The sequence below is a fragment of the Heterodontus francisci genome, chromosome 46 (assembly GCF_036365525.1).
Source record: "Heterodontus francisci isolate sHetFra1 chromosome 46, sHetFra1.hap1, whole genome shotgun sequence".
In the NCBI taxonomy this organism is placed as follows: Eukaryota; Metazoa; Chordata; class Chondrichthyes; order Heterodontiformes; family Heterodontidae; genus Heterodontus; species Heterodontus francisci.
The window spans coordinates 15,406,770-15,433,745 of NC_090416.1; the positions used below are offsets into that span (position 1 = coordinate 15,406,770).

A 26,976-nucleotide genomic window follows, 5' to 3' on the forward strand; every position below is an offset into this window, starting at 1 on the left:
CCAATTTCAATTGTTTTGCAATGTATTTATTCCACTTTTTAAAATAAATAATGCACACTTTGGAGAAAAAGGAATCAAACAGAGCCCAGTTTAGGGTGGGGGGGTGTGGGTGTGTGTGTGTGGAGGGTGATGTCCCTTTAAGAGCCTCCGATCGATGGCGCGGCGCTCGGCTGGCCCCGCCTGGCGCCGGGGAAGCGGGAGCCGGCGGTCCTCCAGGGCGGCGAGCGGAGCGCCGAGCGGGAGAGCGCGGGGCCTGGAGACGGAGAGGCGGCGGCGATCGGCGATCGGCGAGCCCGGGGCCTGAGCACCGAGAGACCGCGGGTGAGAGTTACTGGGAGCGGGAGAGCGAGCGAGCCGAGCGGGGGAGGGCCCTCCACCCGCAACATGTCCAGGATCAACCGCCAGAAGGATTACAAAGCCGGGGACCTGGTGTTCGCCAAGATGAAGGGGTATCCGCACTGGCCGGCCCGGGTAAGGATGATGAGGAGGAGGAGGAGGAGGAGGAAGGGGGGGTACTGCTATTGGGATTACCCCGGGGAGGGGGGGTACTGCTATTGGGATTACCCCGGGGAGGGGGGGTACTGCTATTGGGATTACCCCGGGGAGGGGGGGGTACTGCTATTGGGATTACCCCGGGGAGGGGGGGTACTGCTATTGGGATTACCCCAGGGAGGGGGGGTACTGCTATTGTGATTACCCCGGGGAGGGGGGGTACTGCTATTGGGATTACCCCGGGGAGGGGGGGTACTGCTATTGGGATTACCCCGGGGAGGGGGGGTACTGCTATTGGGTTTACCCCGGGGAGGGGGGGTACTGCTATTGGGATTACCCCGGGGAGGGGGGGTACTGCTATTGGGATTACCCTGGGGAGGGGGGGTACTGCTATTGGGATTACCCCGGGGAGGGGGGGGTACTGCTATTGGGATTACCCCGGGGAGGGGGGGTACTGCTATTGGGATTACCCCGGGGAGGGGGGGGTACTGCTATTGGGATTACCCCAGGGAGGGGGGGGGGTACTGCTATTGGGATTACCCCAGGGAGGGGGGAGGGGGGGTACTGCTATTGGGATTACCCCGGGGAGGGGGGTACTGCTATTGGGATTACCCTAGGGGGGGGTACTGCTATTGGGATTACCCCGGGGGGGGGGGTACTGCTATTGGGATTACCCCGGGGAGGGGGGGGTACTGCTATTGGGATTACCCCGGGGAGGGGGGGTACTGCTATTGGGATTACCCCGGGGAGGGGGGGTACTGCTATTGGGATTACCCCGGGGAGGGGGGGGTACTGCTATTGGGATTACCCCGGGGAGGGGGGGTACTGCTATTGGGATTACCCCGGGGAGGGGGGGGTACTGCTATTGGGATTACCCCGGGGAGGGGGGGTACTGCTATTGGGATTACCCTAGGGGGGGGGGGGGTACTGCTATTTGGATTACCCTAGGGGGGGGGAGTACTGCTATTGGGATTACCCCGGGGAGGGGGGGTACTGCTATTGGGATTACCCTAGGGGGGGGGGAGTACTGCTATTGGGATTACCCCGGGGAGGGGGGGTACTGCTATTGGGATTACCCCGGGGAGGGGGGGTACTGCTATTGGGATTACCCCGGGGGGGGGGTACTGCTATTGGGATTACCCCGGGGAGGGGGGGTACTGCTATTGGGATTACCCTAGGGGGGGGGGTACTGCTATTGGGATTACCCCAGGGAGGGGGGGTACTGCTATTGCGATTACCCCGGGGAGGGGGGGTACTGCTATTGAGATTACCCCGGGGAGGGGGGGTACTGCTATTGGGATTACCCCAGGGAGGGGGGGGTACTGCTATTGGGATTACCCCGGGGAGGGGGGGTACTGCTATTGGGATTACCCTAGGGGGGGGGGTACTGCTATTGGGATTACCCTAGGGGGGGGGGGGGTACTGCTATTGGGATTACCCCGGGGAGGGGGGGTACTGCTATTGGGATTACCCTGGGGGGGGGGGTACTGCTATTGGGATTACCCCAGGGAGGGGGATACTGCTATTGGGATTACCCCAGGGAGGGGGGCTACTGCTATTGGGATTACCCCAGGGAGTGGGGGTACTGCTATTGGGATTACCCCGGGGAGGGGGGGTACTGCTATTGGGATTACCCTAGGGGGGGGGTACTGCTATTGGGATTACCCCGGGGAGAGTGGGTACTGCTATTGGGATTACCCCGGGGAGGGGGGGGGTACTGCTATTGGGATTACCCCGGGGAGGGGGGTTACTGCTATTGGGATTACCCCGGGGAGGGGGGGGGTACTGCTATTGGGATTACCCCGGGGAGGGGGGGGGTACTGCTATTGGGATTACCCCGGGGAGGGGGGGGGTACTGCTATTGGGATTACCCCGGGGAGGGGGGGGGTACTGCTATTGGGATTACCCCGGGGAGGGGGGGGGTACTGCTATTGGGATTACCCCGGGGAGGGGGGGGTACTGCTATTGGGATTACCCCGGGGAGGGGGGGGTACTGCTATTGGGATTACCCCGGGGAGGGGGGGGTACTGCTATTGGGATTACCCCGGGGAGGGGGGGTACTGCTATTGGGATTACCCCAGGGAGGGGGGGTACTGCTATTGGGATTACCCTGGGGGGGGGTACTGCTATTGGGATTACCCTGGGGGGGGGGGTACTGCTATTGGGATTACCCCGGGGAGGGGGCGTACTGCTATTGGGATTACCCCGGGGAGGGGGTACTGCTATTGGGATTACCTCAGGGAGGGGGGGGTACTGCTATTGGGATTACCCCGGGGAGGGGGTACTGCTATTGGGGTTACCCCTGGGGAGGGGGGTACTGCTATTGGGATTACCCCGGGGAGGAGGGTACTGCTATTGGGATTACCCCGGGGAGGGTGGGTACTGCTATTGGGATTACCCCTGGGGAGGGGGGGTACTGCTATTGGGATTACCCCGGGGAGGAGGGTACTGCTATTAGGATTACCCCGGGGAGGGTGGGTACTGCTATTGGGATTACCCTAGAGGGGGGGGTACTGCTATTGGGATTACCCCGGGGAGGGGGGGTACTGCTATTGGGATTACCCCAGGGAGGGGGGGGTACTGCTATTGGGATTACCCCGGGGAGGGGGGGTACTGCTATTGGGATTACCCCAGGGAGGGGGGGGGTACTGCTATTGGGATTACCCCGGGGAGGGGGGTACTGCTATTGGGATTACCCCAGGGAGGGGGGGTACTGCTATTGGGATTACCCCGGGGAGGGGGATACTGCTATTGGGATTACCCCGGGGAGGGGGGTACTGCTATTGGGATTACCCCGGGGAGGGGGGTACTGCTATTGGGATTACCCCGGGGAGTGGGGTACTGCTATTGGGATTACCCCGGGGAGGGGGATACTGCTATTGGGATTACCCCGGGGAGGAGGGTACTGCTATTGGGATTACCCCAGGGGGGCTGGGTAGGTTACTGCTATGGGGATTACCCTTGGAAGGGGCACCCTTATGGGGCATACCCTGCTGCGTGGGGTACCCCTATGGAGATTACCCTGCAGACGGTGGACTGTTGTGGGGATTACAATGGGAGAGGGGCAGCTCCATGGGTGGCCACACTGGAGGCTGGGCGGGCCCCTGGGACTGCTGGTGGTCACTGGCGGAGTGGGGACCGGTCACTGGAGCAAGTGATTTAAGGACGGAAGACAGTGAGTTGTGTTAAATTGCTGTGTTTCAGACTGGAGGATGGTAGACAGTGGTGTTCCCCAAGGGTCCGTGTTGGGATCACTGCTCTTTTTGATATATATAACTGACTTGGCTCTCAGAACACAGAGCAGAATCTCAAAATTTGCTGATGACGCCAATCTTGGAGGTGCGGCAAACAGCGAATCTGGTATGAATTACTTGCAACGGGACATCGGTAGGCGAGCAGAATGGGCAGACAGGTGGCAGATGGAATTTAACGCAGGGAAGTGTGACGTGACGTATTTTGGCCAAAGGAATAGGGAGAGGCGATATATACTTAATGGCACAGTTCAAAAGAGGGTGCAGGAACCGTGGGACCTGGGGGTGCATGTGCATCGATCTTTGAAGGTGGCAGGACATATTGGAGACTTACCAGAATGGTTCCTGGGGTGGAGGATTTTAGTTATAAGAGAAGCTGGGATTGTTGTTCTTTCAGCAAATGAGATTGAGGGGAGATTTGATAGAGGTGTACAAGATTATGACAGGCTTAGATAAGTTAGACCAAGAAAAGTTGTTCCTATTAACTGATGGTATAAGGACTGGGGGGGGGTCATAGATTGAAGGTTTTTGGGCAAGAGATGGGGGGGGAAATGTGCGGAAAAACTTTTTTACACAGCGAGTGGTAATGACCTGGAAGTCGCTGCTTATGAGGGTGGTGGAAGTGGGGACAACCAATGATTTCAGACGGCTAGTCTAAGTAATGGTGACCATGAAACGACTGGATTGTCAGACTCTTCTGCTTCACTAATGTCCTTTAGGGCAGGAAATCTGCCGTCCTTACCCGGTCTGGCCTACATGTGACTCCAGACCCACAGCAATGTGGCTGATTCTTAACTGCCCTCTGAAATGGCTGAACGAGCCACTTTGTTTTATCTGAACGCTACAAAATTGTCTAATTGGAATGAAACCGGACGGACCACCCGGCATCGACCTCCGCACCGGCAACGACAAGGGCAAACCCAGCCCTGTCGACCCTGCAAAGTCCTCCTTACTAACATCTGGGGGCTTGTGTCAAAGTTGGGAGAGTTGTCCCACAGACTAGTCAAGCAACAGCCTGATATTGTCATACTCACGGAATCATACCTTGCAGACAATGTCCCAGACACTGCCATCACCATCCCCGGTTATGTCCTATCCCGCCAGCAGAGGTGGCGGGCGGTACAATGGTATACAGTCAGAGGGAGTTTCCCTGGGAGTCCTCAACATCGACTCCGGACCCCATGAGGTCTCATGGCATCAGGTCAAACATGGGCAAGGTAACCTCCTACTGATTACCACCTACCACCCTCCCTCAGCTGATGAGTCAGTACTCCGTGTTGAACAGCACATGGAGAAAGCAGTGAGGATGGCAAGGGGAAAGAGAATGCACTCTGGGTGGGGAACGTGAGTGTCCATCACCAAGAGTGGCTCGGTAGCACCAATACAGGCCAAGTCCTGAAGGACATAACTGCTAGACTGGTTCTGCGGCAGGTGGTGAGGGATCCAACAAGAGGGAAAAACTTGACCTCGTCCTCACCCATCTGCCTATCACAGTTGTATTTGTCCATGAACAATATTGGTAGGAGTGACCACTGCATAGTACTTGTGCAGACAAAGTCCTGTCTTCACATTGAGGATACCGTCCATTGTGTGGCACTGCCACCGTGCTAAATGGGATAGATTGCAAACAGATCGAGCAGCTCAAAACCGGGCATCCATGAGGTGCTGTGGGCCATCAGCAGCAGAACTGTATTCAACCACAATCTGTAACCTCATGGCCCGGCATATCCCCCACTCTACCATTACCATCAAGCCAGGAGACCAACCCTGGTTCAATGAAGAGTGCAGGAGGGCATGCCAGGAACAGCACCAGGCATACCTCAAAATGAGGTGTCAACCTGGTGAAGCTACAACACAGGACTATCTGCGTGCCAAACTGCGTAAGCAGCATGCAATAGACAGAGCTCAGAGATCCCATAACCAACGGATCAGATCTAAGCTCTGCAGTCCTGCCACATCCAGCCGTGAATGGTGGTGGACAATTAAACAACTAACTGGAGGAGGTGGCTCCACAAATATCCCCATCCTCAATGATGGGGGAGCCCAGCATGTTAGTGCGAAAGATAAGGCTGAAGTATTTGCAACAATCTTCAGGAAGTGCCGTGTTGATGATGCATCTCGGCCTCCTACTGATGTCCCCAGCATCACAGATGCCAGACTTCAGCCAATTCGATTCACTCCACATGATATCAAGAAATGACTGAAGGCACTGGATACTGCAAAGGCTATGGGCCCTGACAATATTCCGGTAATAGTACTGTAGACCGATGCTCCAGAACTAGCCGTGCCCCTAGCCAAGCTGTTCCAGTACAGCTACAACACTGATATCTACCCGACAATGTGGAAAATTGCCCAGGTATGTCCTGGCAACAAAAAGCAGGACAAGTCCAACCCGGCCAATTACCGCCCCATCAGTCTACACTCAATCGTCAGTAAAGTGATGGAAGGTGTCATCAACAGTGCCATCAAGCAGCACTTGCTTAGCAATAACCTGCTCAGTGACGCTCAGTTTGGGTTCCGCCAGGGCCACTCAGCTCCTGACCTCATTACAGCCTTGGTTCAAACACGGACAAAAGAGCTGAACTCAAGAGGTGAGGTGAGAGTGTCTGCCCTTGACATCAAGGCAGCATTTGACCGAGTATGGTATCAAGGAGCCCTAGTAAAACTGAGGTCAATGGGAACCGGGGGGGAAACCCTCCGCTGGCTGGAGTCTTGGCTAGTGCAAAGGAAGATGGTTGTGGTTGTTGGGGGTCAATCAACTGAGCTCCAGGACATCACTGCAGGAGTTCCTCAGGGTAGTGTCCTAGGCCCAACCATCTTTAGCTATTTCATCAATGACCTTCCATCCATCATACGGTCAGAAGTGGGGATGTTCGCTGATGATTGCACAATGTTCAGCACCATTCGCGACTCCTCAGATACTGAAGCAGTCCGTGTAGAAATGCAGCAAGACCTGGACAATAAAGTGGCAAATAACAATAGTGCCACACAAGTGCTAGGCAATGACCAACTTAAACGAGAGAGAATCTAACCATCTCTTGACATTCAATGGCATTACCATTGCTGAATCCCCCACGATCAACATCCTGGGGGTTACCATTGACTAAAAACTGAACAAAATACTGTGGCGACAAGAGCAGGTCAGAGGCTGGGAATCCTGAGGCAAGTAACTCACCTCCTGACTCCCCAAAGCCTGTCCACCATCTACAAGGCACAAGTCAGGAGTGTGATGGAATACTCTCCACTTGCCTGGATGGGTGCAGCTCCAACAACACTCAAGAATCTCGACACCATCCAGAACAAAGCAGCCCACTTGATTGCCCAGGACGTTAAACCAAGGACTCTGCCTCTTCTACCTACACTCTTGTTTCTCTTATTAATCTTTATCTGGAGATAATTATTTGTTTTAAACAAATAATTCTGGTTGCACTTAAAATGGGTCTAATACTTTGGGCATTTTAACTGGGCCAATCAAAAAACAACTATCAGTCGGTTGCCTGGAGTTCGGTTGCTATGCTGCATAGGGTAGGGTGTGTCAAACTGACGGAATGGGGATGGCTGGTCTGCTTTCACTTTCAAACTCCAATTACCCGCTTTGCAGAGAGAGAGAGAGAAGCCAGTCACTGCCTTACCTGATGGTTTATCTCCGCCTCCTGCTGTTTTCAACCGCACCCTGTCTCCCTGTGCTGTGTTTTATCTCTAGATGTGTAAATGGGCGGGAGACTCGCTCAAAGACAGCTCTGTCATCTCAACCGATGGGAGGGAATCTTGCCTTGCTTCCCTGGTGCAGGAACCCACTGTCGACAAGCCAAGACCTGTTTATCTGAAGCTGCACTTGGCTCTTAATTCTAAAATGCTCCCAGTTGCTTTGTTTCTGAAATGCCCCTGTTTGTTCTCCGAGCACGCCGGCATGCACTGGAATGCTGGCACCTCGAGCCATTCGCCGCTCCTTAAAGAGGGTTGGGCTATTTGACTGCAGGGGCATCACCAAATCAAACCTGTTTTAACTAATGTCCACATCCATGCACTTTCACCGTTCGGAACCCGGTTTTCTGTTCTCTCCCATCCCCTGCTCTCCCCACCTTCCCCGCGCCCACGTCCCACTAAAGTCGCTGCTTTCTCCAGACACCATTTGTTGTGTCTTGAGTTCTCTCTGAGCTGAGGGTTGTTCCAGCAAGGGACATTCTGTTCTTTGTGGTTCAGTGGTAGTATATGCAGAGTGTCGGCACCAGTTGTATTCTTCAGTTCAGTTGGGGTTTGAGCCCAGGCAATATGTGGATCAGAGAGTGTACGTATACACACACACACACACACACACACACACACACACACACACACACACACACACACACACACACACACGCCATGCTCCCCATTTTCAAATCAAACAATCACGGCCTGTGCCAGGATTGCGGGAATGCTGCACTGCCACAGGTGCCGTCTTTTGAAAGAAGTTTTAAACTCGGGGCCCCATTTGCCCTCTTAGTTAGACGTAAAGATCCCATGGCCACTATTTTGAAGAAGAGCAGTGAGGGGAGTTCTCCCCGGTGCCCTGGGGGCTAATATTTATCCCTCAATCAACATCACTAAAACAGGTGATCTGCTCATTATCACATTTCTCTTTGTGGGAGTTTGCTGTGTGCAAATTGGCTCCCATGTCTTCTACATTTCAACAGTGACGACACTTCAAAAAGTACTTCATTGGCTGTAAAACTGAGGTCGGGAAAGTTGCAAAAATAAATGCAGATATGTTCTATCTATAACGGCATCTATAACGGAAACTGCCGCTGCAATCTTGTCATGCTGCAGTTCCACCATCCTGCCAGTGGTGTCGCTGCTTTGGGGTAAAGGCGTGACATGTTTACATAGAGAATTCCTATTGTAAATCTCAAGATGGGAATCGAGAACAGGGAAAGGTTGACTGGATGTGCACAGGGATATGAGATTTGCGAATATATTGGAGGGAGATTTCGAAGCAGTTTATGCAATGGGCCACAAGTTGGCATTTCACCTTAAGGGAATGCAGGAATTTACAGCGTGTATCCGAAATTTCTGTTTGGAAATGGTGGAATGGGCAGACAAGTGGCAGATGAAATTTAATGCAGAAAAGTGATTCATTTTGATAGGAAGAATGAGGAGAGGCAATATAAGATAAAGGATACAACTCGAAAGTGGGGTTCAGGGGCAGAGGGACCTGGGGGGTATATGTGCATAAATCATTGAAAGTTGCAGGGCAGGTTGAGAAAGTGGTTAATGAAGTATCCGGGACCCTGGGCTTTATAAATAGGGGCACGAGAATGGTTTCAGGGATGAGGGACCTCAGTTATGCGGACAGGTTGAGAGAGAACTGAATAATTACCAGAAAAGAAGAAGCCTGCGGGGCTGGAGGGAAGAGGCAGGCAGGGGAGTGGGACTCGGTGAGTTCTTCTTGCAGAGAGCCGGCACGGACACGATGGGCTGAATGGCCTCTTGTTGTGCTGTAACCATACCACTATTCTATGAGATGGCAGATTCCTGGCTTAACCCACTTGACCTGCTGGGTATGGTCATCTTGTTTCAGCTAACAGTGACGGTGATGTTACCTGACCTCCCCTTGAGCTGTGAAGAAAGACGTGCATTTCTCTAGCGCCTTCCACAACCTCGGGGGCGTCCCAATGCGCTTTGCAGCCAACAAAGTGCCATTTGAAGTGTGGGCGCTGTTGTAATGTCAGAAACACAGCAGCCAATCTTGCGCACAGCAAGATCCCAAAAACAGCAATGTGATATTGACAAGATCATCTGTTTTTGGAGTGATGTTGGTTGAGGGATAAATATTGGATCCCGGGAGAACTCCGCGCCCCCCGCCCCCACTTCTTCCAATAGAGGCCGTGTGACCTTTTACATCCACCTGAGAGAGGCAGATGGGGCCTCTGTTTAACAGCTCATCGGAACTGTGAAGCGCTCCCTCAGTCCTGACCCTCCGACAGTGCGGCGCTCCCTCAGTCCTGACCCTCCGACAGTGCAGCGCCCCCTCAGTACTGACCCTCCGACAGTGCGGCACTCCCTCAGTACTGACCCTCTGACAGTGCGGCGCCCCCTCAGTACTGACCCTCCGACAGTGCGGCAATCCCTAGTACTGACCCTCCGACAGTGCAGCGCCCCCTCAGTAGTGACCCTCCGACAGTGTGGCACTCCCTCAGTACTGACCCTCCGACAGTGCGGCGCCCCCTCAGTACTGACCCTCCGACAGTGCGGCAATCCCTCAAGTACTGACCCTCCGACAGTGCAGCGCCCCCTCAGTAGTGACCCTCCGACAGTGTGGCACTCCCTCAGTAGTGACCCTCCGACAGTGCGGCACTCCCTCAGTAGTGACCCTCCGACAGTGCAGCGCCCCCTCAGTAGTGACCCTCCGACAGTGTGGCACTCCCTCAGTACTGACCCTCCGACACTGCGGCGCCCCCCTCAGTACTGACCCTCCGACAGTGCGGCAATCCCTCAGTACTGACCCTCCGACAGTGCAGCGCCCCCTCAGTACTGACCCTCCGACAGTGCTGCGCTCCCTCAGTACTGACCCTCCGGCAGTGCGGCACTCCCTCAGTACTGACCCTCCGACAGTGCAGCACTCCCTCAGTATTGACCCTCCGACAGTGCGGCGCTCCCTCAGTACTGACCCTCCGACAGTGCGGCACTCCCTCAGTACTGACCCTCCGACAGTGCGGCACTCCCTCAGTACTGACCCCCCGACAGTGCTGCGCTCCCTCAGTACTGACCCTCCGACAGTGCTGCGCTCCCTCAGTACTGACCCTCCGACAGTGCTGTGCTCCCTCAGTACTGACCCCCCCGACAGTGCGGCACTCCCTCAGTACTGACCCCCCGACAGTGCGGCACTCCCTCAGTACTGACCCCCCGACAGTGCGGCACTCCCTCAGTACTGACCCCCCGACAGTGCGGCACTCCCTCAGTACTGACCCCCCCGACAGTGCGGCACTCCCTCAGTACTGACCCCCCGACAGTGCGGCGCTCCCTCAGTACTGACCCTCCGACAGTGCTGCGCTCCCTCAGTACTGACCCTCCGACAGTGCGGCACTCCCTCAGTACTGACCCTCCGACAGTGCGGCACTCCCTCAGTACTGACCCCCCGACAGTGCGGCACTCCCTCAGTACTGACCCTCCGACAGTGCGGCACTCCCTCAGTACTGACCCCCCCGACAGTGCGGCACTCCCTCAGTACTGACCCCCCCGACAGTGCGGCACTCCCTCAGTACTGACCCTCCGACAGTGCGGCACTCCCTCAGTACTGACCCTCCGACAGTGCGGCGCTCCCTCAGTACTGACCCTCCGACAGTGCTGCGCCCCCTCAGTACTGACCCTCTGACAGTGCGGCACTCCCTCAGTACTGACCCTCCGACAGTGCTGCGCTCCCTCAGTACTGACCCTCCGACAGTGCGGCGCTCCCTCAGTACTGACCCTCCGACAGTGCGGCACTCCCTCAGTACTGACCCTCCGACAGTGCTGCGCTCCCTCAGTACTGACCCTCCGACAGTGCTGCGCTCCCCTCAGTACTGCTACTGGGAGTGTTGACCTGCATTATGTCCTGAAGTCTTGAACCCACAATGTTCTGACTCAGGTGAGCGAGCGTTACCCACTGAGCAGTCAGTGATGACACTGAGCATTTAGCTTAAATAATCTGAAAGCAGACAATTAAAGTAGATTCTTGAGAGTAAACTTTGGTCGACAAGGTCTTTGATTGATGTTTATCAAGCATTATTGTGACTGAAGCTCTTATATCAAAGGCTGTCGCTGATATCAAGGTTGTAAAGGTGCGTTCAATGATAATACAATTTTGCACAAATGCTTCTTTGGGAATATCCTTCTAACAATCCAGCAATTGTAACGCTAGCTAGTTACTGCTGTGTGAGTTTAAGGAGACCTGTCACTGTCCTAACTGAGGGGTAAATCGGATACGGTGGTTAGGGGAGAAGGAGGTGTAACTTTATAGAGTCCGCCCTTTCAGGAGAGGGGTTAGGAAACACTGCTTAACGCAAAGGGCTTTGGAAATGTGGAACTCTCTTGCTCGGTTGATCATTTTAAATCGATCGATCTTTTGCTAGCGTGGCTACAGTGGGCCTCACTGTTTGGCCCCAGTTGCAATCTGGCGACCACTCGTCAGCTGAGAAGAGGGTTGGGGGAACTGGTGAGAGCAGTGTGTGGCTCGGCTGTGTTAAGCCCCCACAGTCGAATAGCTGACTCACCGGGGAAGGTGGAGTGAGGGGGAGCAGGCGAGTGATGGTCGGGCAGAGGGAAGGACAAACTCAGTGCTTTCTGTGCCCCCCCCCCCCACACCCTTGAGCTCGGAGGTGAAATGTTTCCTGGTGCTTTTTGCAAGCTGGATCTTTCCCAGCAGCAGGACAGGGAGGCAGCAGTCAGTCCCAAAGCTTGCAGGAAGCGCTGGTCTCTGCAGGCCTCCGGATCTTTCAGATCTGCTTCAGCAGCCCAGGGGCTTGCACAGCCTGTCTTCCTAGCCGAATGTGGCGGAGATTGATGCCTCTCGCAGCCAATAGCGTGCCAGACGGGATGTCCCCGTGTCCAGTGGGCACAGAGAATGGGGGTGGCGACTCCTGCTACTCCTGGCAGTTTGGTCGAATTGTGGCTCAGTAACATGGGCCAAAGTCCTGCAGCAGCCTCTGGTTACTGAAGGATCTCTTGTAATGTGCGAACACAAACTGGGAGCAAAATTTAATCCGGACAGTCATGGATTTTACATAGAGTCCCATCGAATTTACAACGCAGGAACAGACCATTCAACCCATCTTCTCCGTGCTGGTGTTTCTGCTCCACACGAGCCTCCTCCCACCCCCTCTTCATCTCACCCCATATCCTTCTATTCCTTTCTCCCTCATGTGTTTATCCAGCTTCCCTCTTAAAAGTATCTCTGCTATTCCCCTCAACCACTCCCTGTGGTAGCGAGTTCCACATTCTCACCACTCTCTGGGGAAAGGAGTTTCTCCTGAATTCCCCATTGGATTTATCAGTGACTGTCTTATATTGATGGCCCCCGAGTTCTGGTCTCCCCCCCGCAAGTGGAAACATCTTCTCTACGTCGACCTTATCGAACCTTTTCATAATTTTGAAGCCCCCTATCAGGTCACCCCCTATTCCGGAGACAAGAGCCCCAGTCTGTTCAGCCTTTCCCGATGGTTATAACCTCTCAGTTCTGGTCTTTAACGTTGGAACTGTTTCTTTCTGCGCCATATCCTGTCTGTGCAAATATTCCAGATTTAGCTGGCAGGATATGGAACTATATTGGACACCTCTTCTCTGCACTTGGGGACGGACAGCTGTCCTGCTCAGGGTTCACTGGTCTTGCTGTTGTCTCCAGCTTTCCTTCCAGAGGCATACAACCAGTGTTTGACTTCAAAGCTGCCAACTCCCGCGGAATGATCCAGCACAGAAGGAGACTGTTCAGCCCATCGTTCCTGTGCTGGCTCTTTGAAAGAGCTCTCCAATTAGTCCCACTTTTCCCCCGCTCTTTCCCCCCACATCCCTGCACATTTCTCCCCTTCCAGTATTTATCCAATTCTCCTTTTGAAAGTTTCTATTGAATCTGCTTCCACCGCCCTTTCAGGCAACGCGTTCCAGATCACAACAACTCACTGTCAAAAAAAAATTCTCCTCCTCACCCCCCCCCTCTGGTTCATTTACCAATTATCTTCAATCTGTGTCCCTCTGGTTACCGACCCTCCTGCCACTGGAAACAGTTTCTCCTTATTCACTCCATCAAAACCCTTCCTGATTTCGAAAGCCCCGATTAAATCTCCCCCTTAACCTTCTCTGCTCTAAGGAGAACAATCCCAGCTTCTCCCAGTCTCTCCACATTAGCTGAAGTCCCTCATCCCTGCTCCCATTCTGGTAAATCTCCCTCCGCACCTTCTCTGAGGCCCTGACATCCTTCCTAAAGTGCGGGGCCCAGAATGGGACTCAATACTCCAGCTGGGGTCTAACCAGTGATTTATAAAAAGAAGTTAATATGTGCACTTCCCTGCATTTGTGCTCTCTGGCTTTTAAAGATTCTCCTCACCTGTCCTGCCACCTTCAAAGACTTGTGTACACAAACGCTCAGGTCTGTTGGGCTCATTTAAAATTGATTCCAGTTGCCTCTCTGTTCTTCCCTCCGAAATGCTAGTCAGAGTGGGTGCTCCCACGATATGGGGATGAATTTGGTGAAGGAGCTAAGACAGGGGGCCCAATGGGAGAGCTTGCAGGCGTGAGCATTCCTGCTGGAATTCTGAGGGGGAGAGCCTGGTGGTGATATCGATATTCCCACTGGTCCTGATGTTTAATCTACCTTGCCTCGTCTGTTAGTCCTGAGGCTGCTTTGGCTGAAGGCAGGCATCGTGCAAACATCATCCGACTATAATCCCCAGGTGGATACCGCAGTGCACTAACAGATGGTTATTTTGGTTGGTGAGACGGTAGCTGTGCAGTGTCTGATCTTTCAGTAAGCAGAGCTCGACTGTAAGATGTAGGACGTCAAGTTTACAGCTTCATTCTACTTTGCAAAGAAAACTGGATTGGTTCGGAGGAGATGTTGGTTAAGAATAGGAGGGGGAAAGGCCATCATTTATTACCTGTCCCTAATTGTCCTTGAGACGATTGAGTTACTTGCTGGACCACGTAAGAGTCAGCCACGTTGCTGTGGGTCTGGAGTCATGTGTAGGCCAGACCGGGTAAGGTTGGCAGATTTCCTTTCCGACAATCCGGTAGTTTCCTGTTCAGCGTCACTGAGACTAACCTTTTATTGCAGATTAATTTAATTCATTCAATTTACAATCCCCCAGCTACCCGAGTAGGATTTGAGCTCATACCTCCGGTTCCTCAATCCGGCCCTCCGGATTGGTAGTCCAGTAACAGAACCACTATGCTACCCGACCTGATGTTTTTTTTTGCAGCTGGCAATCCTGCCCTGGGAGGAAGCACGGTTGAACCCAGTCCCACCCTCGCCTTATTGTTTTCTCTGGGAGGAGGGGATCGCTGGACCGCGATCTGGCCCGCGCGGCGTTTGCGCTCCGCGCCACCCTGCTCCCGCCTCATCCCGCCTCGGCCTGCCAGCACATCCTTTTGCCTCTCGTGCAGCTCCTCCGCAGATCACTGACGACACTGAGTTAGGTGCCATATTAAATAGCGGCGGCGGGAGCAGGGAGTTGCAGCGGGAAAGCTAGTGCATTTAGTGAGGGGGCAGCGCTGTGGCAGATATAGCTGCAGCATAGCGAGCGGATGCAAATCTATCCCAGCATTCTCCATTCAGGACGCGCAGACTTTATTCCGGTTCTGGGTCCTAATTTCTGCTGGACAAGCAGGGGGAGTCTGAAATATTCACTCAGTGGCCGTTGCACATCTCTTGAGGGCCTGACGACAATGCAAGTAGATACGGTGCAACATGTCATTATAACTGAAGGGAGATTAAAGTTTATCAGTGAACTACAGCACCAAGCTGACTAGGCATGTTGTACGACTCCTGCTGCCTTTCCTCCATGGCAGTCGTGACTACTCCTTGAAAAAGAGCCCCAAGTGTTTCACTGACTGTATAAAGTGCTTTGAGACTGCCTAAGGCTGTGCAAGGTGCTATAGAAATGCAAGTTGTTCTGCTGAATTGGGGAATGGACTGTGGGGGAGGGGGAAAGAGGATTTGTGTTTGATCCATGAGCTGCAGTTTGGGTAGTCTTGAGTATTAGTTATATCCCCTCATCGTTCTCTCTGCGGGCTGGAAGGTGCAGGAGGCTAAACCGATTGTAAATGTGAGGGTCTGAGCCAGGAAATCCCCTGCTGTGCCTCAAGTTACCGGGACTAGCTTGGGCGATGTTGGGGATGAAGAGGTAGCCGTGGTCTGAGCAGTTTCAAGGTGATGAATGGCCTGCAGCTCCTCCCTTCCCCACTCATCCGGGCAGTCTAACCTCGTGAGTGAGCTGAGGGCGGGGAGGAGGACAAATGGTCGCTCCCGACACGAGCAAGGAGTGTGGAGAGGACCAGACGGGGCTGGGAGGGGAGGGGAGAGGGGGAACGGGGAGACTGTGCAGAGCGGGCAGCGGCCGCGGCTGTGCTGGTGAGTGCCGGGGCGCGACATTCCTCGCTCACTCGTGTCTTTATTTGACTCCGCAGATTGATGAGCTTCCAGAAGGAGCAGTGAAATCGCCATCGAACAAATACCCCATATTCTTCTTCGGCACCCACGAGACGTAAGTGAGGCCTCCGCTCGCTCCCTGGCCAGCACTCTGCAGCTCTGTCTCTGTCACTCCTCCTGGACGCCTGTGCTCCTGCCCTGATCCAGCCACTGACCCTTCCTCCTGCTGATCTGTTCGACTGCACGGGCAGCTGCACCGGTCGCATTGAGCCTTAATCAAACCCAGACTCTCTGTCCCAACGCCTACTTTTGGTAACCTGTTCTTCCCCCTTCTATGTGACAATCCATGTGGTTTTGTATTTCCCGCACAGCTTTATTTGTATGTATGCTAGTTATGTATAAGGTGAACTTTAAGGAGCCTCTTCCTCATCCATAATTCCAGTTTTAGCGAGTTCTATTTTCACAGACTGGTACAATTCCCCAACTTTTATTGGTCGTTACACTCTTGTTCTATTCCAGTGCAGCGCTCCCTCAGTATTAATCCTCCGACAGTGCGGCGCTCCCTCTGTACGGCCCCTCCGACGGTGCGGCGCTCCCTCAGTCCTGCACCAGGAAGGTCAGACAGGATTTTGTGCTCCAGTCACTGTATTGAGTCTTGAGCCCGCAACAATCTGGCTGCTGAGGTGAGAGAGAGAGAGAGAGAGTGCGCGCATGGAGGTGATTGGGTTAAAGTGGGCTCGACCCCGCTGTTTTTGCTCAGAAGGAGAATGTCAGCCCTTTCCGAATTCTGGAGCCGGCTTGTGTAACCCGGTTGTGTTTCCTCCCCCCTGCTCCACCCCTCGCAGTGCCTTTCTGGGGCCCAAGGACCTGTTCCCGTACGAGGAATCCAAGGACAAGTTGGGGAAGCCGAACAAACGAAAAGGTTTCAGCGAGGGTTTGTGGGAAATCGAGAACAATCCCACAGTCAAGAAGTCGGGATACCAGGTCAGTGCCTCTGCTGATGTATTTATGCGACACCGAACCTTTCTGTTGAAAGGCAAAAATCCATCACTGCTTAGTTGCACCAGGTGTGATTCTGTTAGATCAGAAATTTCACTTCCAAAGTTGGCTTTCCCTCCGTAATCTCGGCTCATCCAGAACTCTGCTGTCCCATTCACCCATCACCCCCTGTGCTCGCTGACCTACATTGACTCCCGTTCCGGCAACATCTCCATTCGAGAAATTCTCCTTTTTTATCAAATCCCTCCCTATCTCTCTAACTCTGTAACCTTCTACAACCCTCCGAGATCTCTGTGCTCCTCCAATTCCAGCCTCTTGCACATACCCCCGATTCCCATCGCTCCACCATTGGCGGCCGCGCCTTCAGCTGACTGGGGGCCCTAAGCTCTGGAACTCCTGTCCTGACCTTTGACTTGATGCCAGATTTTGCTTTATGAGGTGCTGCTGTAATGTGTGCAGCCGGTTATGCAGTGTTTCTGATCATTGGTCCTTCTTTCCAGGCACCTGAGCCTCACCAAAGCTCATCGGAGGGAGAGGGAGATGGGGATAAGAAGGAGAATGCTGAGGGGAGCAGTGATGAGGAGGGTAAACTGGTGATTGACGAGCCAGCGAAAGAGAAGGAAAAGCTGGAGAAGACTGGATCAAAGCGAAAGTCGGTCACACCGACAAAGGTATGAAGTCTGCTCTCCGAGGCATCACACTTGGGTGTATACAGGGTGTAACTGTGTCATGCAGCATCAGCTATTGCATTCACACATATCATTGGAACGACTGCTTTCCATCACATTACTGCTACACTCTCTCTCCCCCTCGTGTCTCTCTCTCTCTCCCCCTCGTGTCTCTCTCTCTCTCCCCCTCGTCTCTCTCTCTCTCTCCCCCTCGTCTCTCTCTCTCTCTCCCCCTCGTCTCTCTCTCTCTCTCCCCCTCGTCTCTCTCTCTCTCTCCCCCTCGTCTCTCTCTCTCTCTCCCCCCCTCGTCTCTCTCTCTCTCTCCCCCCCTCGTCTCTCTCTCTCTCTCCCCCCCTCGTCTCTCTCTCTCTCCCCCCCTCGTCTCTCTCTCTCTCCCCCCCTCGTCTCTCTCTCTCTCTCCCCCTCGTCTCTGTCTCTCTCTCCCCCTCGTCTCTCTCTCTCTCTCTCTCTCCCCCTCGTCTCTCTCTCTCTCTCTCTCTCCCCCTCGTCTCTCTCTCTCTCTCTCTCTCCCCCTCGTCTCTCTCTCTCTCTCTCTCTCCCCCTCGTCTCTCTCTCTCTCTCTCTCTCCCCCTCGTCTCTCTCTCTCTCTCTCTCTCCCCCTCGTCTCTCTCTCTCTCTCTCTCTCCCCCTCGTCTCTCTCTCTCTCTCTCTCTCCCCCTCGTCTCTCTCTCTCTCTCTCTCTCCCCCTCTCCCCCTCGTCTCTCTCTCTCTCTCTCTCTCTCTCCCCCTCGTGTCTCTCTCTCTCTCTCTCTCTCTCTCTCTCTCTCTCTCTCCCCCTCGTCTCTCTCTCTCTCTCCCCCTCGTCTCTCTCTCTCTCTCCCCCTCGTCTCTCTCTCTCTCTCCCCCTCGTCTCTCTCTCTCTCTCCCCCTCGTCTCTCTCTCTCTCTCCCCCTGGTGTCTCTCTCTCTCTCTCTCTCCCCCTGGTGTCTCTCTCTCTCTCTCTCTCTCCCCCTGGTGTCTCTCTCTCTCTCTCTCTCTCTCCCCCTCGTGTCTCTCTCTCTCTCTCTCTCTCCCCCTCGTGTCTCTCTCTCTCTCCCCCTCTCCCCCTCGTGTCTCTCTCTCTCTCTCTCTCTCCCCCTCTCCCCCTCGTGTCTCTCTCTCTCTCTCTCTCTCTCCCCCTCGTGTCTCACTCTCTCTCTCCCCCTCGTGTCTCACTCTCTCTCTCCCCCTCGTGTCTCACTCTCTCTCCCCCTCGTCTCTCTCTCTCTCTCTCCCCCTCGTCTCTCTCTCTCTCTCTCCCCCTGGTGTCTCTCTCTCTCTCTCTCTCCCCCTCGTGTCTCTCTCTCTCTCTCTCTCTCCCCCTCGTGTCTCTCTCTCTCTCTCTCCCCCTCTCCCCCTCGTGTCTCTCTCTCTCTCTCTCCCCCTCGTGTCTCACTCTCTCTCTCTCCCCCTCGTGTCTCACTCTCTCTCTCTCCCCCTCGTGTCTCACTCTCTCTCTCTCTCCCCCTCGTGTCTCACTCTCTCTCTCTCTCCCCCTCGTGTCTCACTCTCTCTCTCTCCCCCTCGTGTCTCACTCTCTCTCTCTCCCCCTCGTGTCTCACTCTCTCTCTCTCCCCCTCGTGTCTCACTCTCTCTCTCTCCCCCTCGTGTCTCACTCTCTCTCTCTCCCCCTCGTGTCTCACTCTCTCTCTCTCCCCCTCGTGTCTCACTCTCTCTCTCTCCCCCTCGTGTCTCACTCTCTCTCTCTCCCCCTCGTGTCTCACTCTCTCTCTCTCCCCTCGTGTCTCACTCTCTCTCTCTCCCCCTCGTGTCTCACTCTCTCTCTCTCCCCCTCGTGTCTCACTCTCTCTCTCTCCCCTCGTGTCTCACTCTCTCTCTCTCCCCCTCGTGTCTCACTCTCTCTCTCTCCCCCTCGTGTCTCACTCTCTCTCTCTCCCCCTCGTGTCTCACTCTCTCTCTCTCCCCCTCGTGTCTCACTCTCTCTCTCTCCCCCTCGTGTCTCACTCCTCTCTCTCTCCCCCTCGTGTCTCACTCTCTCTCTCTCCCCCTCGTGTCTCACTCTCTCTCTCTCCCCCTCGTGTCTCACTCTCTCTCTCTCCCCCTCGTGTCTCACTCTCTCTCTCTCCCCCTCGTGTCTCACTCTCTCTCTCTCCCCCTCGTGTCTCACTCTCTCTCTCTCCCCCTCGTGTCTCACTCTCTCTCTCTCCCCCTCGTGTCTCACTCTCTCTCTCTCCCCCTCGTGTCTCACTCTCTCTCTCTCCCCCTCGTGTCTCACTCTCTCTCTCTCCCCCTCGTGTCTCACTCTCTCTCTCTCCCCCTCGTGTCTCACTCTCTCTCTCTCCCCCTCGTGTCTCACTCTCTCTCTCTCCCCCTCGTGTCTCACTCTCTCTCTCTCCCCCTCGTGTCTCACTCTCTCTCTCTCCCCCTCGTGTCTCACTCTCTCTCTCTCCCCCTCGTGTCTCACTCTCTCTCTCTCCCCCTCGTGTCTCACTCTCTCTCTCTCCCCCTCGTGTCTCACTCTCTCTCTCTCCCCCTCGTGTCTCACTCTCTCTCTCTCCCCCTCGTGTCTCACTCTCTCTCTCTCCCCTCGTGTCTCACTCTCTCTCTCTCCCCCTCGTGTCTCACTCTCTCTCTCTCCCCCTCGTGTCTCACTCTCTCTCTCTCCCCCTCGTGTCTCACTCTCTCTCTCTCCCCCTCGTGTCTCACTCTCTCTCTCTCCCCCTCGTGTCTCACTCTCTCTCTCTCCCCCTCGTGTCTCACTCTCTCTCTCTCCCCCTCGTGTCTCACTCTCTCTCTCTCCCCCTCGTGTCTCACTCTCTCTCTCTCCCCCTCGTGTCTCACTCTCTCTCTCTCCCCCTCGTGTCTCACTCTCTCTCTCCCCCCCTCGTGTCTCACTCTCTCTCTCTCCCCCTCGTGTCTCACTCTCTCTCTCCCCCCTCGTGTCTCACTCTCTCTCTCTCCCCCTCGTGTCTCACTCTCTCTCTCTCCCCCTCGTGTCTCACTCTCTCTCTCTCCCCCTCGTGTCTCACTCTCTCTCTCTCCCCCTCGTGTCTCACTCTCTCTCTCTCCCCCTCGTGTCTCACTCTCTCTCTCTCCCCCTCGTGTCTCACTCTCTCTCTCTCCCCCTCGTGTCTCACTCTCTCTCTCTCCCCCTCGTGTCTCACTCTCTCTCTCTCCCCCTCGTGTCTCACTCTCTCTCTCTCCCCCTCGTGTCTCACTCTCTCTCTCTCCCCCTCGTGTCTCACTCTCTCTCTCTCCCCCTCGTGTCTCACTCTCTCTCTCTCCCCCTCGTGTCTCACTCTCTCTCTCTCCCCCTCGTGTCTCACTCTCTCTCTCTCCCCCTCGTGTCTCACTCTCTCTCTCTCCCCCTCGTGTCTCACTCTCTCTCTCTCCCCCTCGTGTCTCACTCTCTCTCTCTCCCCCTCGTGTCTCACTCTCTCTCTCTCCCCCTCGTGTCTCACTCTCTCTCTCTCCCCCTCGTGTCTCACTCTCTCTCTCTCCCCCTCGTGTCTCACTCTCTCTCTCTCCCCCTCGTGTCTCACTCTCTCTCTCTCCCCCTCGTGTCTCACTCTCTCTCTCTCCCCCTCGTGTCTCACTCTCTCTCTCTCCCCCTCGTGTCTCACTCTCTCTCTCTCCCCCTCGTGTCTCACTCTCTCTCTCTCCCCCTCGTGTCTCACTCTCTCTCTCTCCCCCTCGTGTCTCACTCTCTCTCTCTCCCCCTCGTGTCTCACTCTCTCTCTCTCCCCCTCGTGTCTCACTCTCTCTCTCTCCCCCTCGTGTCTCACTCTCTCTCTCTCCCCCTCGTGTCTCACTCTCTCTCTCTCCCCCTCGTGTCTCACTCTCTCTCTCTCCCCCTCGTGTCTCACTCTCTCTCTCTCCCCCTCGTGTCTCACTCTCTCTCTCTCCCCCTCGTGTCTCACTCTCTCTCTCTCCCCCTCGTGTCTCACTCTCTCTCTCTCCCCCTCGTGTCTCACTCTCTCTCTCTCCCCCTCGTGTCTCACTCTCTCTCTCTCCCCCTCGTGTCTCACTCTCTCTCTCTCCCCCTCGTGTCTCACTCTCTCTCTCTCCCCCTCGTGTCTCACTCTCTCTCTCTCCCCCTCGTGTCTCACTCTCTCTCTCTCCCCCTCGTGTCTCACTCTCTCTCTCTCCCCCTCGTGTCTCACTCTCTCTCTCTCCCCCTCGTGTCTCACTCTCTCTCTCTCCCCCTCGTGTCTCACTCTCTCTCTCTCCCCCTCGTGTCTCACTCTCTCTCTCTCCCCCTCGTGTCTCACTCTCTCTCTCTCCCCCTCGTGTCTCACTCTCTCTCTCTCCCCCTCGTGTCTCACTCTCTCTCTCTCCCCCTCGTGTCTCACTCTCTCTCTCTCCCCCTCGTGTCTCACTCTCTCTCTCTCCCCCTCGTGTCTCACTCTCTCTCTCTCCCCCTCGTGTCTCACTCTCTCTCTCTCCCCCTCGTGTCTCACTCTCTCTCTCTCCCCCTCGTGTCTCACTCTCTCTCTCTCCCCCTCGTGTCTCACTCTCTCTCTCTCCCCCTCGTGTCTCTCTCTCTCTCTCTCCCCCTCGTGTCTCTCTCTCTCTCTCTCCCCCTCGTGTCTCTCTCTCTCTCTCTCCCCCTCGTGTCTCTCTCTCTCTCTCTCCCCCTCGTGTCTCTCTCTCTCTCTCTCCCCCTCGTGTCTCTCTCTCTCTCTCTCCCCCTCGTGTCTCTCTCTCTCTCTCTCCCCCTCGTGTCTCTCTCTCTCTCTCTCCCCCTCGTGTCTCTCTCTCTCTCTCTCCCCCTCGTGTCTCTCTCTCTCTCTCTCCCCCTCGTGTCTCTCTCTCTCTCTCTCCCCCTCGTGTCTCTCTCTCTCTCTCTCCCCCTCGTGTCTCTCTCTCTCTCTCTCCCCCTCGTGTCTCTCTCTCTCTCTCTCCCCCTCGTGTCTCTCTCTCTCTCTCTCCCCCTCGTGTCTCTCTCTCTCTCTCTCCCCCTCGTGTCTCTCTCTCTCTCTCTCCCCCTCGTGTCTCTCTCTCTCTCTCTCCCCCTCGTGTCTCTCTCTCTCTCTCTCCCCCTCGTGTCTCTCTCTCTCTCTCTCCCCCTCGTGTCTCTCTCTCTCTCTCTCCCCCTCGTGTCTCTCTCTCTCTCTCTCCCCCTCGTGTCTCTCTCTCTCTCTCTCCCCCTCGTGTCTCTCTCTCTCTCTCTCCCCCTCGTGTCTCTCTCTCTCTCTCTCCCCCTCGTGTCTCTCTCTCTCTCTCTCCCCCTCGTGTCTCTCTCTCTCTCTCTCCCCCTCGTGTCTCTCTCTCTCTCTCTCCCCCTCGTGTCTCTCTCTCTCTCTCTCCCCCTCGTGTCTCTCTCTCTCTCTCTCCCCCTCGTGTCTCTCTCTCTCTCTCTCCCCCTCGTGTCTCTCTCTCTCTCTCTCCCCCTCGTGTCTCTCTCTCTCTCTCTCCCCCTCGTGTCTCTCTCTCTCTCTCTCCCCCTCGTGTCTCTCTCTCTCTCTCTCCCCCTCGTGTCTCACTCTCTCTCTCTCCCCCTCGTGTCTCACTCTCTCTCTCTCCCCCTCGTGTCTCACTCTCTCTCTCTCCCCCTCGTGTCTCACTCTCTCTCTCTCCCCCTCGTGTCTCACTCTCTCTCTCTCCCCCTCGTGTCTCACTCTCTCTCTCTCCCCCTCGTGTCTCACTCTCTCTCTCTCCCCCTCGTGTCTCACTCTCTCTCTCTCCCCCTCGTGTCTCACTCTCTCTCTCTCCCCCTCGTGTCTCACTCTCTCTCTCTCCCCCTCGTGTCTCACTCTCTCTCTCTCCCCCTCGTGTCTCACTCTCTCTCTCTCCCCCTCGTGTCTCACTCTCTCTCTCTCCCCCTCGTGTCTCACTCTCTCTCTCTCCCCCTCGTGTCTCACTCTCTCTCTCTCCCCCTCGTGTCTCACTCTCTCTCTCTCCCCCTCGTGTCTCACTCTCTCTCTCTCCCCCTCGTGTCTCACTCTCTCTCTCTCCCCCTCGTGTCTCACTCTCTCTCTCTCCCCCTCGTGTCTCACTCTCTCTCTCTCCCCCTCGTGTCTCACTCTCTCTCTCTCCCCCTCGTGTCTCACTCTCTCTCTCTCCCCCTCGTGTCTCACTCTCTCTCTCTCCCCCTCGTGTCTCACTCTCTCTCTCTCCCCCTCGTGTCTCACTCTCTCTCTCTCCCCCTCGTGTCTCACTCTCTCTCTCTCCCCCTCGTGTCTCACTCTCTCTCTCTCCCCCTCGTGTCTCACTCTCTCTCTCTCCCCCTCGTGTCTCACTCTCTCTCTCTCCCCCTCGTGTCTCACTCTCTCTCTCTCCCCCTCGTGTCTCACTCTCTCTCTCTCCCCCTCGTGTCTCACTCTCTCTCTCTCCCCCTCGTGTCTCACTCTCTCTCTCTCCCCCTCGTGTCTCACTCTCTCTCTCTCCCCCTCGTGTCTCACTCTCTCTCTCTCCCCCTCGTGTCTCACTCTCTCTCTCTCCCCCTCGTGTCTCACTCTCTCTCTCTCCCCCTCGTGTCTCACTCTCTCTCTCTCCCCCTCGTGTCTCACTCTCTCTCTCTCCCCCTCGTGTCTCACTCTCTCTCTCTCCCCCTCGTGTCTCACTCTCTCTCTCTCCCCCTCGTGTCTCACTCTCTCTCTCTCCCCCTCGTGTCTCACTCTCTCTCTCTCCCCCTCGTGTCTCACTCTCTCTCTCTCCCCCTCGTGTCTCACTCTCTCTCTCTCCCCCTCGTGTCTCACTCTCTCTCTCTCCCCCTCGTGTCTCACTCTCTCTCTCTCCCCCTCGTGTCTCACTCTCTCTCTCTCCCCCTCGTGTCTCACTCTCTCTCTCTCCCCCTCGTGTCTCACTCTCTCTCTCTCCCCCTCGTGTCTCACTCTCTCTCTCTCCCCCTCGTGTCTCACTCTCTCTCTCTCCCCCTCGTGTCTCACTCTCTCTCTCTCCCCCTCGTGTCTCACTCTCTCTCTCTCCCCCTCGTGTCTCACTCTCTCTCTCTCCCCCTCGTGTCTCACTCTCTCTCTCTCCCCCTCGTGTCTCACTCTCTCTCTCTCCCCCTCGTGTCTCACTCTCTCTCTCTCCCCCTCGTGTCTCACTCTCTCTCTCTCCCCCTCGTGTCTCACTCTCTCTCTCTCCCCCTCGTGTCTCACTCTCTCTCTCTCCCCCTCGTGTCTCACTCTCTCTCTCTCCCCCTCGTGTCTCACTCTCTCTCTCTCCCCCTCGTGTCTCACTCTCTCTCTCTCCCCCTCGTGTCTCACTCTCTCTCTCTCCCCCTCGTGTCTCACTCTCTCTCTCTCCCCCTCGTGTCTCACTCTCTCTCTCTCCCCCTCGTGTCTCTCTCTCTCTCTCTCTCCCCCTCGTGTCTCTCTCTCTCTCTCCCTCCCCCTCTCTCTCTCTCTCCCTCCCCCTCTCTCTCCCTCGTCTCCCTCCCCTTCGTGTCTCTCTCTCCCTCTTTCCCGTCTCTCTCTCCCCCCTCCGTCTCTCTCTCTCTCTTTCTTTTGACTTGGTGTTTGATCTCCCAGTTACTGAGGCCGGAACCCCTTTGCCAGCCAGAAAGCTGCTGAACGTTTCCTGCTCCATCTCACTTCCCTTCCTCCGTGTTATCATTCTTATGTTATGATTCTTTTTTGAAGGTTTCTCCAAAGCGACCCTGCGATTCCAAGGAGGGAGATGAAGAGGAGGAGGGCAAGGACACTGGGGAGGAAGCCCAGACTGTCCCAACCAAGGAAGGACAGCACGTGGAGGAGGATGAGAAGGAGAACAAGAGCAGCTTGGCCACCAACGAGAAGACGGAGTGCGAGGTGGCCAATGCCACGGAGCCCCAGACGAAGGAAGAGGGGGTAAGGAGCACGTGCCCACTTTACAAACCTTGTCCCTTTATTTATACAAGGTGTGCCTTTCGCCATCTCTTTATTAAGAGCTGCAGTCCGTGACTGCACAAGAGCACAAGTGGTTTCAAATGAAGCCGGGAGGTGAGTGAGTGGCACTGACTGGGTAGTTAGCAGCTCTGTGACTTTAGCGCACACAGTATCATCAGGAGCTCTGACCATGCACTTTGCAAGAGAAGTATAGAAAGCTGCATGTTCACATCATTCCAAAGCCTTCCTATCTCTAACCCTCCTGCAGCCCCTACTCCGCTCCCTATCTCGGTCACCTCCTCCAGCCCCTACAACCCTCCGAGATCTCTGAGCTCCTCCAATTCCGGCTTCTTGAGCATCCCCCGATTCCCATCGCTCCACCATTGGCGGCCGTGCCTTCAGCCGCCTGGGGCCCGAAGCTCTGGAATTCCCTCCCTAAACCTCTCCGCCCCTCTCTCTCTCTCCTCCTTTAATACACTCCTTAAAATCGACCTCTTTGCCCGAGCTTTTGGCCTAATATCTGCTTATGTGGCCCAGGATCAAATATTTGTTTGATTTAACACTCCTGTGAACCGCCTTGGGACGTTTTACTACACGAAAGACGCTATGTAAGTGCAGGTTGTTTGTTGTTGAGGAATCTGGGAGCACTTGCGAATCCTGCCACTTTCTCATTGGAATCTTCCCTATCCTTCAAGGGTAGCTCGCTCTGTCTCACATCAACTCTGCCGGATTAATTCACATTCTCATCGACTGGCCCTCATGAGGCCTCTGTCCGAGAGGGTCCACGTGTCCCTCATCGACCACAAATGGGAGCCATTAGCCCTCAGGCCTTCAGCTCCCTGAGCCCTGGAACTCCCTCCGTCAACCTCTCCTCCCCTCTCCCATCCTCCGGATTTTGTCTGAGAATAAGTTGCAGGGCCATATGGAACGATTCGGATTGCTCTTTAAAAGAGCTAGCACAGACTCAATGGATCGAATGGTCGTCTCTCTGTGCTGCACCGGTCTACGATTGTAATCCTGTGTGGGTGGTTTTACCTGGATCGGGGCTGTATGTAAATGCGAGTTGTCACTGTATTTTAGGGGGATTTAATCACGTATCAGAGTTTTCCACTGACCGTTTCTCTTTCTCCCCACTCTCTCTCTCAGGCCGAGGCTGCAGCTGTTTAAAGGACGAAGCTGAATCGCCCGGACCAGCCTTTTGCAGATGCGTAAACGCCCCTTTCCCCACCCCTCCCCTCTTTACCTCCCCCCCCCACCCCACCCCCAGATTGCTGAGGAATTTTATTTTACATTTCAAAGGAGAGAATTGTTCGTGCTGATAGCGGCTTTTTACACCAATGTCGGGCAGTGAGCTCACTTTTATGGTAATTAAAAAGAAAATAACAAAAACTCTGCTTCATGAATTCGGACTTGATGATTGTCCATGTCTTCAGCTCCCGTTCAGTGTTTTCTCATTCTGAGTGGCTCTTGCAGGGAGCCAGCACCGACCCGATGGACCGAATGGCTGCGTCCCGTGCTGTAAACATGCTATGATTCTTTAAAAGGCAGGGGGGGGGGGGTGGTGGGGGCCCCATTTCCGAGGTGTGTCGGAATGCCAAGTGCTTTCAGATGCCTAAAGGAGTTGAGGGAGTATTTCCTCGGTCGGTGGTGGAGTCCAGAGAAACCCCAGAATTGGAGCTTGCAGGAATGGGAGG

The 26,976-nt window shown here is 55.2% G+C and overlaps 1 protein-coding gene across 1 annotated transcript; it reads left to right on the forward strand.

The window, feature by feature from the left end:
* Positions 1–190: 190 nt before the first annotated feature.
* LOC137356847 (hepatoma-derived growth factor-like) lies at positions 191–26,671 on the forward strand. Its single transcript, XM_068022687.1, has 6 exons — positions 191–471; positions 15,879–15,955; positions 16,686–16,824; positions 17,340–17,510; positions 25,058–25,264; positions 26,429–26,671. Exons 1-6 carry the CDS (start codon positions 385–387, stop codon positions 26,447–26,449), a joined length of 702 nt encoding a protein of 233 aa, XP_067878788.1. The 5' UTR covers positions 191–384; the 3' UTR covers positions 26,450–26,671.
* The last annotated feature ends 305 nt before the right edge of the window (positions 26,672–26,976 follow it).